Genomic DNA, 12,541 nt, shown 5'->3' with positions numbered 1-12,541 from the left:
GGTTGACTTCAAATCAGGGGTTTCATTTATCTTTAATAAAAATAAGGGGGGGTAGGTGGACCCTAGGAGCTGCACTGAGGAGCTCATTCAGACCTGCTCGCAAGATGCGTCTGCTCGCTGGCAAAAAGGGGCCAGATATTTAAATTAAATGCTTGCACTGCGTGGCGTAAGAATGCCCTCTATGTCTTAGCGAGCTACGGCACTGAGCGCTCGCAGGTGTATAAAGACGCCTCCTTTCCCCTCGCAACACACGTCATCTCCTGGAATCGTTTGATTAATCGGTAACATCGAGAGCCATCGGAGCTGCTCACAGACCTTGGAGTTGCCTTTCCCCACAGCAAGCACTGCGATCAGTGCTGGATGCAATACATGCAGGTGACGTGTACAATGACGCTACTTTGCTAATTATGCACGCCCTTTAAACGGCGTATTGGCGGCCTGATACGTCTGCGTTCGCACATCCACTCCCCCGTTCACAAGCACCTTCCCCTGTTACCACCCACAAACGGCATTATCTGTCACTCAAAGTAACGACCAGTCTGTGTGCTACGAGTGCACGATTCCCCATCGCTAAGACTGGCTTGCGCACGCACACTGCGAATTAGACACATGCGCACTGTGCAACAATCGCCCGGCAGCGAGCCATCGCACCTTAGCGACCAGGTCTGAATCAGGTCCTGAGCCCAATAGATGTGAAGAGATATATAGGAAAATAGTATTAGGACCAGAAATCAGGGGTACTACAAAGCTACCAGTTTATAAGTGACAGTCACCTATCAAGGTAAGTAGAACAATGGAGGAGAAAGACGGCACTGTGTAGTGAACTGATGAATCTGGTATATCTATAAAATATGGACATGTGTATAAAATAAAACCATAGGTATAAAGTAGTGCAATTGTCACTAAAAGATGAAGATTAAGGTGGCACCTGGATTATATATGAACTCCAGAGCGGCGTGAGTCTAAATTTTTTATATTACCAAATCTGATGCAAGAAAAACTTCCTTCCTAAATGATGGTATGACGTGGCACAGTGGAAATATCCGGATTAGTAGTGGCCTTGTCACTGCAGCCAGTGCAGACCCATCTGGGAGTAGGTGTCATGTTTGTTTACTGGCGCGTTGCAGATGCTGAGTGCCAAACAAATGGAGGATGATGCAATACCACATGCGATAGAGGTTATTAGAAGGAGATGCAGGGGTGGATCCAAAACTCCTGCTGAGGCAATATCTGTTGTGGTGAATGAAAAGTATATAAAGGGGAGTTTCATGGATTTCCAAGATGTACCCAAATACACTACATTATACCTAGGTTTTATTTTTATACATATGACCATATTTAATAGGTAATCTGTGTATTTTCTTTATGTGCTCCTATATGCATGGCACTACAAGTCTTAGCAGGGTAGCACCTTTTATTATGGTCAAACTTAGGGCGTCCAGATCACACACCCTTTCCTCTGTATTTGTGTATATAAAGTACACTTGAAGGTAGTGACTCCTGCCTGGTACTAGCCCCCCTCCCGTCTGGCCTTAGGTGATTTTAATTAGTACGAGTCCTCACATTGCTGTCTACACATTAGAATGGCCACTATTGTAGATAAGTCCTGGATACATTTATATTATGAATTAGTATTAGGGATGTTAGGGACCCATCTGATGAGGTTCACCATGACATTGCAGGTGGGCATGCAATTTTGGCCAAACAGTACTAAGAACCTCATTTATACCTCATGAAAATTGTTTTGATTATCAGTATTCTTAGCGCTTAGAAGGGCTAATTCAGCATTACACGCATTTTCCAGGTTATTGGGAATCAGCGAGTGCGTAGGACCCGTTCTGCAGACGTGCAGAACGGGTCCTGCATGAGCCCACGCAGCCCCTACGATGCCTCTGCCTGATTGATAAGCAGAGGCATTTAAGGGGCAGTGCTAGGATGGAGTCAGCCTGCGTGGATCGTGGCAAGGCCAGATGCTGCGCCCACGTACGGAGTTTCCTGGCCTCGCAAGCCGGCCAGCCTGAGTAAGCTATGGTTATCCCAGCCTGCGACCTCTGTCGCAGTGCTGGGATCGCAAATGCAGGCTGCATTTGCTTATTTACACGGACGGAATTGCAAAGCTGCTTGCGTGCAACTCTGCAATTCCGTCCCAAGCTGAATCGCCCCCAGAGTGTGCACCTGCATTTTCTTTTTTCTGTATCTACTACTAGTACCAACTGTGAAGGCAGGTCTTAGTCAGGTCTATAGAGAAATACATAATTTAATTCAAGTTGGAGTTAGACAAGAATAATAGTATAATGTGGTGTATAAGGTTCTGAAGACAGTGTCATGTCTTACCTTTCATTATAAAGGGTAATTGTGTTGTTTAAGAAAGTTCGTTGTACATCATTTAAAACCACTTGTATTCGTGTAGCCATCTAAAAGAAATATATTTCTCAATGTTTGTATGATATCCTGTATATGAAATAACTTTAATCAGCACAATAAATCCCTAACATCTTAATAACCACCTGTTGCTTTCAGATAAAGGGGCAGAGTGAGAAGCAATATATTCCGAGTTTCAGCTGTGACCAAGATGCTTTCCTCTGTATGGGTAGCAAATGCGCCCACTTTGGGGCAGGAAGACACCAGAGACCTCTATGACAGAAATGTGCCAATCTGCATCCTTTGCTTGTAATAAAATACATCTCATCTAGGGCATAATTTTTAATACTAAAACCTCTCAGCAAAAGCATCCCATATCTTGCGTAAGCAATTAAAAAACAAATAAACACATTTACAAATGCTTCTAGAAGCATATTCTGTGCCCAGGAGACGAAGTGAGCACCACTCTGTGTTAACTAGGCAAATGCATTTGCATGAGCACACCTTATCTGTATATTGCCTATGACAGACGTCCCTGTCCGCACCGATCAATTGATTGTCTCTGGAGGCAGTCATGACTGCTAAGACCCTGTAAGTCAGCATAGGTACTGTATCTGCACACAATTCTGGGCATGTGCAGAACAAATTTACACATGTTGTGTTTATAGATTTTCCAGTAAATGGAAAAACCTACACAATTAGAGACTTCGTCACTTGCCACTCTAAGAACGTTATATACATTCTGGAGTGTGCTTGTGGCTTAAGTTATGTGGGCAAAACAAGCCGCAATTTAAAAATAAGACTTAATGAGCATGTCTAGAATATTCGTAAAAGCTTAGAAACGCATATGGTCTCCTCCCACTTTAAAAGATACCATGATTCCAAGAAATGTTGTATTTCCAATTTTGGGTGGAGTCAACAAGTTACCCCCAAATGGCGTACAAGGGATATTGAAAAGAGATTCTCTCATGCAGAGATGAGATGGATCCACCGTTTGGGATGGATCCACCTTGTTCCCAGGGGACTAAACGGGCTGTTTGAACTTAAATGTTTTCTTACTTAATATTATTCTTGTAAGTCCTGATTCCTATTTGTCTGGCACTATTGCACCTTATATTTCCTCTGCACATTATTTGGACACATTTTAATATTTTAATATTACTGTTTTTGTGTAATGTCTTAATTTTTTTTTTTGGTTTTTAATTTTTATTTGAGAATATTCTGGATATTATTGAGAACTCTCTCTGTGATGGACATCGCTTTATGACTTCTCCTCCACCGTGAATATTAGCCAGAATCATTATCTGGCTAAATCAAACAGTGATACACCGGTGACATGTGTTTTTGAAGGACTTTCTGGTTGCTGGAACGCATGGCGGCCATCTTGCTTCCGGTTTTTAGCCGCTGGAACGCAAATGGAATGCATGGCGGCCATTTTGCTTCCGGTTTTTGGTGCTGTATGTTAATTCTATGCAGGAAGTCCGCTGATTAGCAGCGAGTGTTTCCATATGTGTAAGCATTCAGAGAGGGTTTAAATACTGTGTATGTGTAGAGCTGATACACGCTTCTGACGAAGGACAAATTACTGTCTGAAACGCGTTAAGCGGGGCTCTAATGTTTTATGGACTTCCGTTATTGCTACACTGACTGACCGCGGGTTACTTTACCTGGACTGGCTGGAGTGTCCGTAACTCTGAACAGGCTGTGTCCTATTTAACATCGCTGTGGACCACCAGGATTCCCGTTCAGACTGACGCTGTGTGCCTTTATTTGGATGTCGTTTTATGCCTGTACCTTTTTCATCTTTGTAAGTGCAACTTGTATTATTAAAACCTTTGTTATCTTAAGGTTATTGCACTATGTTTTGTGTTCTATGTCTTCCTGGAATTGGAGTCATCTCTTACAGATTTTAGAAAAAGGAAAGTAGTTATCCTGTATTCTGAGTCGATGTACAGTTGAATAAAAATTGGTTTTTGAGCTACCATTATTGCTCGTTCTGATCATCTTAAGGGTGATTATATTTCTGTTATAGGTGTCTTTATACATCTTGCTATTTTTGGTATATAGGGAGCCTGACTTTTAGTGCACCATTTTTGTCTATATACATCACTTTGGAGGTAATTTTGTGGATGTTTACCTGTTTGCACTAATTGTGGCCGCACTTTATATTTTATTGCGCTATTCTGTCTATACTATTTTCTCTACAAGTTGTGCTCCGACAGCTGTCATAGTACTAACTCTGCATTAGCCCCAAAGTATATAACTTGATGTAGTTACTTTGTGAACTAAGGTAACATTCACAAGAGCCTGTGACATCAATGAGGAATTTAATGAATAAATGAATTAATCAAATCAGAGGATCCCAAACTCATGCCATTGCAATTTAAGAGTATCCATGCTTGAGCACTGGTGACTTAATTGGTACCTCAGTCAATTTGGTTTAACCTGGACTCAAGCATGCATATCCTTAAAACCTGGACTGTAATAGTGGCGTTTTGGAAATTCTGAAATATTTACTTTTTGCATTGCAGTGACAATTAATACATATCCTGATAGACCCATAATCTCAATGCAAGCAGATATCTGATGTAATGATGGAATTGGTATGCAATACCGCCGACCGCATGTCCGGCAGTTCGAATCCCGGCAGCGCCAGGTCGACAGAGGAATAGATCCCGGCAGCAGGAGCCCGACAGCGCTGGAAATCCTGATCGTCCCCAGGTAAGTACTAACTAACCTAACCTACCCCCCTAACCCTAACTCAGTATAATGTCAGCCGGCTTCCCGATTGCATCCCGTAATGATGCATCTAAGCACTCTCATTTTAAGTCATCCTGACAAAAGCTGAGGTAAAAAAACCTTTTACAACCTGGATGTCCGTGACTTGCAGGTTTTTTGATGGCAGTAAAGAAACCCCATTATGGTTAGGATGATTCCCATCCATAACAATGCTCTTTGCTTTCCTCAAACTGCGTTTGACATAAATATCCTCAATGGAGAGCAGCCATCTTACCAATGACATATTCAGCAGATCTTACTACTCGCTGTAAAAGCTTACGGTCACCATTGAGCTATTCCCATATTAAACCATAATGTTATTAGTCAAAACGCTTTCTACAACACAACAATAGAGATTCCTTCTAATCAGGTTAGCTGCCCATAGTTTCCTGCTATAATAGAGGCGCTGTTGTGTGTATAATTACCATAAAAGGAAATAAGCCTACAAAATGGCTGCCTCCACTATGCATAGGGGCGCATTAAAAGATTTATCCACACGCAAGTATTTTTCCATTGAATCCCTTCCTTCCAATTCAAAGTTGTAAAATTGCTAGGGTACTATATCATAATAGCTATATATACCTTATATATGTCAATATACTTACTCTGTTGTTAGTATTTTCAATGCTATCTTTGTAAGCCGGCTCTAATATATGTTTTCTCACACTATCCTTGAATAGGTTTTCAACAGACTTCATCCTCACTGAAGGATGATCTGGTTTTCCCCATGTACCTATAGTATGTGACACAAAACATATCCATCACAATGTGTAAGCCAGGATGCATCTCTCATTGCAATATAGAAATAAAGGTTTATTTTAACCGCTGTAGAATCCTGTGGACAATCAAACATACGAGTAGAGACGTTATAGTTTCCCTCACTATTGTAAATAGAACCTGTCATAGTGGGCTGGATTCAGAACCGTGCGCAATCTGCTCGCAATGGTGATGTTCAAGTAGTTAAGCAATTTTTTGCAACTGCGCATGCGCGGACATTTGTACAAAGTCATACGGCGCATAAGCTACACAGGATTAACATTTCTAAAGTCTCATACGGCGCATGCATTACACAAAGGCTCTGTTGTGAATGAGATGGACAGTATCAGAAATGTTGTAAAAAAATGATGGGCGTCTCTGGGAGGAGACTGGAAATCCACAAGAAAATGGTCCGTCCGTGTTATGGGAGTGTCGCGAGTATGTCAATGCAAGCAGCTGCGTACACATACACAGCCGCAGGGCACACACACACACACACACACAGCCGCAGGGTACACACACACGCACAGCCGCAGGGTGTACACACGCACAGCCGCAGGGTGCACACACGCACAGCCGCAGGGTGCACACTCACACAGCCGCAGGGTGCACACTCACACAGCCGCAGGGTGCACACTCACACAGCCGCAGGGTGCACATTCACACAGCCGCAGGGTGCACACTCACACAGCCGCAGGGTGCACACTCACACAGCCGCAGGGTGCACACTCACACAGCCGCAGGGTGCACACTCACACAGCCACAGGGTACACACACACACAGCCACAGGCATAGGAGGCTGTGGTTAGATGGAGAAGCTGCACCTGCCATAGGGCTGGTGTAAGTTTCGTTGGTGCAACCGCTGGTGACATTGGAGGGAGTTTGTAGCGGTATTCTCATAGAGTCGCAGACAGGCGACTGCCAATGGATGCTGCTGCATGTGCTTCTGCGTCCATCTCTGAATCAGGCCCTCTGTCTGTTACACGGTGAGGGTGCTATTCCTTGTGTTTGTATAACAGTAATCATAAGGCAGAGGAAACGCAGACGGTCTTATTACAGAAGTGGATCCAGGACCAATAATGACATTTTCTTTTAAACTATAATCATTATTAATATGCTGTAAAAGGTGACAAATATGGTGCCTGGTCTTTGCATTAAAGCAGTGAAAATATAGTTAAAACAGTGTGTAAGTAGGAAAAAGTGAATAATAAAAAGTCTGTGTGTCATTATATATATAGTTCTATGACTGATTAGAGATAGTGATCCTGGCCTAGAATGTAGGGAACTTAGGGGCTGATTCAGAGAAGCACACAAACCCAATGATTTGCGTAATATCAGATGGGGGGGGTTGGGAGGACTGCGCAGATCGGGTCCTGTGATCTCACTCGCAGATTCCCCAAACCGCAGCACCATTTACATGTTGCAGCATTTATGGGGCTGAGCGGGGGCATGTCTGGACTGCGTTCCCGGAAACGTGGATGCCTCGCTCCCCATTTTCCGCCAGTGCCGAGACCAGGGTCTGCATTGGTGGACGCAGATTTCTTGGCCTCATAAGCTGCCAGCCTGGGTAAGCTGAAGCTCAGTCAGACTGGCCAGGTGCAGCCGGCCAGTGTACATACGCTGCACTCCCATCGCAGTTGCTGTCGGGAAGCGTCTGCTTCCTATAGACGTCTCCTGCAGCATTTATACATTTGCTGGACGGTATTGACCAGCAGCTTCCTTACAGCTGTGCAGTACTGTCCACATCTGACTCAGGAAATATAAGGAAAGAGGAAGGAAAGAAGACACCTTTGTTAGGACTCTCTTATAAACAGATTATAATATAAAATAACTTTTATTAATAATGATTCAAATAAACTAATGTTGCCTTAAAGTACTAAAATAAGTGATTAACATAAACACACCAATGTGTGCAATAAACGGCAAATTGAATATTAGACTGTACAAGATTGTGCTGATGTATAATAAGTATAATAAATCCTTCTGATCACTCTGAGCCAGGAAATTCCCTTTAATATGAAGTGACACAGGGATAGCTTATCCTACCAGTTTAATCATAGTCCCAAAAATGATAAAGAAGTGGACGAAAATATGTATTTCAAGGATTGTGTCAGACTAAATAGCTGAATATTTGAGCCCTTATTGCATGATTCACGATCACAAATGGTGCTTTTGGTATTAGTAGCTAATATCTACCTAATTACAGTGAGGTCTGTGGCACAGAAAAAAAGACAAAGAATTATATATATATATATTTTTTTTTTATAAGAAGAATATATATAGTATAGGTATGTATGATATAAAATAATCTGGTCAGAGACTGCACAATATACGATTAAGTCATGATAGTTCTACATATAATAATAGCAATCCATTATATTACAATAATATAATTATTACAAACTAAAATCGATCTAAACTGATCAACATCGATGTTGTGTTTCAGGGACTAAATCGTACATTTACTAACACTTAAAAATCAATATAAAACATTATGGACCTCATTCAGAGCCGCTCGTAAGCGGCGGTACGCTCATTCCGAGCGATGTTCGCCCATCTGCGCATGCGTACGGTTTGTAATACGCATGAGCGAACCAGTCAGTGCTGCCGAAAATCGTTTGTTCGCTATATAGCGAATGCCTGCTATTTTGAGTGACAGGATAAGGTGTATGTGGGTGGTAACAGGGGAAGGTGCTTGAAAACGGGGAGTGGAATTCAGAACGCAGGCGTGCTTAAAGGTCAAAACGGGCGTTTTATGGGTGTGCATAATTAATACAGCAGCGTCATTGACCACATCACTTGGTTGTTTTATAGTCAGAACTGCTCGCAATATAGTGGTAGGAAAAACCAGCCACAAGAATAGCGAGCAGTTCATACGCTGTTCGATGTACTCGATTAATCTAATAAATAGCGGACATGACGTATGATGCGAGCGGCCAGGGGGCGTATTTTTCAAATAAACGTCCGCATGTTTTGTTCGCTCGTTCAGACATAGAGACGGCAACAGACCGCAAAGAGCGAACGGTTCATTTGAATAGCCACCCCCTTTTTCTGAACGAGCGAGCGCTAATAGCGTCCGGCTTTGAATCAGGCCCTATGTTAGTAAATGTGTGATTTAGCCCCTGAAACACAACATTGATGTTGATCGATTTAGAATGATTTTTAATCGATTAAAATCGACCTGTAGTAAATTTACCCCACAGAGTAAGTTGTCTGACTGATCATATTGTAAATTTCTTGCAGATGAATTATCAGGTTGGGCATGGGAGCCTGGTACTCGGGATGCCAGCTGTCAAAAGAACAACAGCGTCATCCCGATGCTGAGAATCCCAACAGGGCACACATAAGTACCCTAACCTTCCCTACTTCACCCTCTAACCCTCCTGTTTTACACCCTAACTGTCCCTACCCCGCACCCTAACCCTCCCCGTTAGTGCCAAAACCTAACTCTCCCTCCTTAGTGCCTAAACCTAATCCTCCCCCCTTAGTGTCTAACCCTAAACCCCCTGCCCATAGCCTAACCCTAACCTCCGCGCAGTCTAACCCGATATCCCACGGGGTGCCTAAACCTAACCAACCCCCCCACAGCTAAGGGCGCCTGCTCTACTTACCATTGTGATGCCGGCTGTCGGGATCCTAGCGTCGGTATCTCCCCTCATGTTGGAATTCCCGCCCCGGTGTCCTGTCCGCAGTTCAGGATTCCGACGCCCGGATTTTTTCAGCCAGCATCCCGATTGTAGGCAAATTTAACTACATCCCAAATTAGCATAGATAGGTTGTCATATGGATACAAAATGGTGTCTTTTATGGTACAGTTAGATAGACAAGGTGATTCAAAAGTGTGTTTTGACAGAAAAGTGTCAAATTGCTGTCTGGTTTGTATGTGACCAGACAGATAAGGGTTTACATTACAAGTATAGTCAATATTGAATAACCCTGTAAACTAATCCAGGAATAATGGATATCACTGGAAATTAATCCAGGTAATAATTGTAACTTATATTATTGTTTATGCCTATAATTGAGGCAACACTGCACCAACTGTCTATTAGTATTCCTGTATAATTTCTAGTTGCACTTTGTACCTTTTACGATACTTAATCAGGAGTTATTCCAGAGAGCAGGGTATATAAGATAGCTCATTGGAAATAAGAGCATCCTCATCCCAGGGACCGACGACAGAAGGTGCCCATACTATATAGATTCCAGCTCCAGAAGGGGCTCCTTGAATAGCAGCTCGACAATTCACCCAGCTATAACCATCTATCCGAAGCTAAGTGCAGTATTATTATATTCTTTAAGGGAGGTAGTTGAAATCACGACAGCCAAGATGCAGGTGATCATAATGCCTGCACTGGAAACGTGGCATCAGTCAGTATCCCAGTGCCGGCAACCCGACGGGCACTATGGGAAGGGTTAGGATCAGGCACTTGGGGGGATGGAGTTAGAGGGTAGGGTTAGGATACTTACTGACAGGTGTCGGTATCCTAACTCTGTCGGGATGCTGGTGTCAGGATTCTGACCGCTGGGAACCCGAGCGCTGGCATCTTGTACCTAACCCATTCTTTAAAAACTTTGTTTTTGTGTAATAAACATTATTTAGCTGGGATATTTGTTTGTGTGGTTTGATTAACTCTATGTATCCAGAAAGTACCTGGTTCCACCAGGAACATAGGTAAAGTGTATTAGATGGCCCCCTATGTGCCTAGGCAGTGAACAGGAGGGCGAGAGCGCAGGAGAAACTTGGCCCAGATGGAAGAAAGATAACGTGGATGAATCTCCTGTATGAAAGCCCAGGGTAAATGCCCTGTTGGGAAATTCCAGCACAGGACTGTTAATTGATGGGATCACAATGAGAGTTCAACCAAAAAATTGGGCTAAAGTATGTAGAAATATATAAAGAAATCTTGAATTAGGGATAATACACAATAGTAAATATAAAGTATATAAATTGTAACCAGCAACAACTTCTGTGGTCCGGTCTGTGCACAGTATTGTTGGTATATTTTTATCCTCTCTTATATATCATGTACATTAAAGATCCAGTGTGGAACCCCTCCTGCTTTGACCCAATTAGTCTACAAGGTTCAAAGATATCCTATATACAGATGTGTCCATACACATCTATCCTCCATGCACAAGTCGCGTTACACAACACATGAGCACCGTGTGACTCTGTAGCACCGAGCGTCTTTTCGCGTGACCTTTTCCTTTACAGTATGTCTTATTCGCAAAGCGATGTGAATAGGACGCACAAGCAACTTATGCTGACTAAAATTCTATGCAGCATGCCTGTATCCTGTGTGTGACTGTGGCTATCTGCATGCGAAATGCTACCTTAAGGTGCATACACACTAGACGATATGCTCCCTGAGCGATATCGTCTAGTGTGTCCCCGGCAGGCTGTGCTCAATGTCGTTCATGACATTGAGCACAGCCGCTGAACGATATCATTAACGATATCGTTCAGCGCTGGGCTCTCTCACCCATTCCCTGACATGCAGCAACCTGACGAGGTCGTCAGGTTGGCCTGCACGTCAGCGCGATGAACGATGATGACGAACGACCCGCGGAAACGCGCGTCGTCATCGTTCATCTTTTTTGTGTTAAAAATGGACGATAAAGTGGACGACTGAACGATAACGATATCGTTATCGTTCAGTCGTCCACTTTAATCGCCCGGTGTGTACGCACCATTACAGTGTCAGCGGCTGTAACACTGTAACGTGCAGATACAGCCACAGTCACACACTGAATATATAACATATCATTGTAATCAGCATAAGCTGCTTGTGCATCCTATTCGCATCGCTTTGCAAACAGGATGCACTGTAAGGGAAAAAGTCGCAAGAAAAGACGCTCAGCGCTACCGAGTCGCTCTACGGCATGGTGCGACTATAAGGGCTGTTTAAGGCGCAAGGAGGCTAGATGTACTGTATGAGGGCACATCTGTAATGTAAAAAGACACTGGACACACAGCCTCTTTTTTATTCAATTTTTCCTACTTACACACTACTTGTTTTTACTATATTAATGCTCTTGTAATGTAAAGGTCGGGTACCAAACTTGGCACCTTTTACAGCATAGCAATAAAGGTTTATGTTTTTTTAACAAAAATTTTTTTTATTGATGGGTCTGGATCCAGTCCTGTAATAAGACCTTCTGCTTTTTCTCTGTTTTATGCATCTCTTCATAGGCAAACTTACTACCACCAATCACAATTTACTTTCCAATGTCTTGATCACACAAGTTGCCGGAGACTCCGAAGGTGGTAGAGCAGATGGAGTAGACTCCAAATCACAGATGGGGAGTGGAGGCAGCACTGTAACATCCTAACGGTGGCAGGCATGTGATGTAGTTGGAGAAATGCAGTGGTAAAATGCTGCAGATACAGATGTACAAAACTGCACTGTAAATAATATGTGTATATATATATATATATATATATATATATATATGTGGGGGTTTCTAGTACACTAGGGGCAGGGCCGTTTAGAGGTGGGGGAAGGGAGCGTGGCCTTATCGCAGGAGATGTGGCCACTCCCCCTTAGAAAAAAGCTGGGGGGGAAACCTAGTTGCAGAGCCGCACGCTGGGGAGGGGGGCACTGTGAGCCCCTCAGACCGGTGCAAATCCAGAGGGGGGCGC

The 12,541-nt window shown here is 43.2% G+C and overlaps 1 protein-coding gene across 1 annotated transcript in view; it reads right to left on the bottom strand.

Annotated features, from left to right (window-relative positions):
• Positions 1 to 12,541, bottom strand: part of LOC148501334 (uncharacterized) — a 131,804-nt gene that overhangs the window by 8,502 nt on the left and 110,761 nt on the right. Inside the window, 3 exon segments of the mRNA XM_088450672.1 lie at positions 2,335 to 2,414; positions 5,745 to 5,838; positions 5,840 to 5,872. Of these exon segments, the coding sequence (XP_088306798.1) occupies positions 2,335 to 2,414; positions 5,745 to 5,838; positions 5,840 to 5,872 (207 nt within the window).

The sequence above is a fragment of the Taudactylus pleione genome, unplaced genomic scaffold, assembly GCF_031769625.1.
Source record: "Taudactylus pleione unplaced genomic scaffold, aTauple2 ptg000520l, whole genome shotgun sequence".
NCBI classification, from domain to species: Eukaryota; Metazoa; Chordata; class Amphibia; order Anura; family Myobatrachidae; genus Taudactylus; species Taudactylus pleione.
This window is presented reverse-complemented; position numbering and strand designations above follow the sequence as displayed.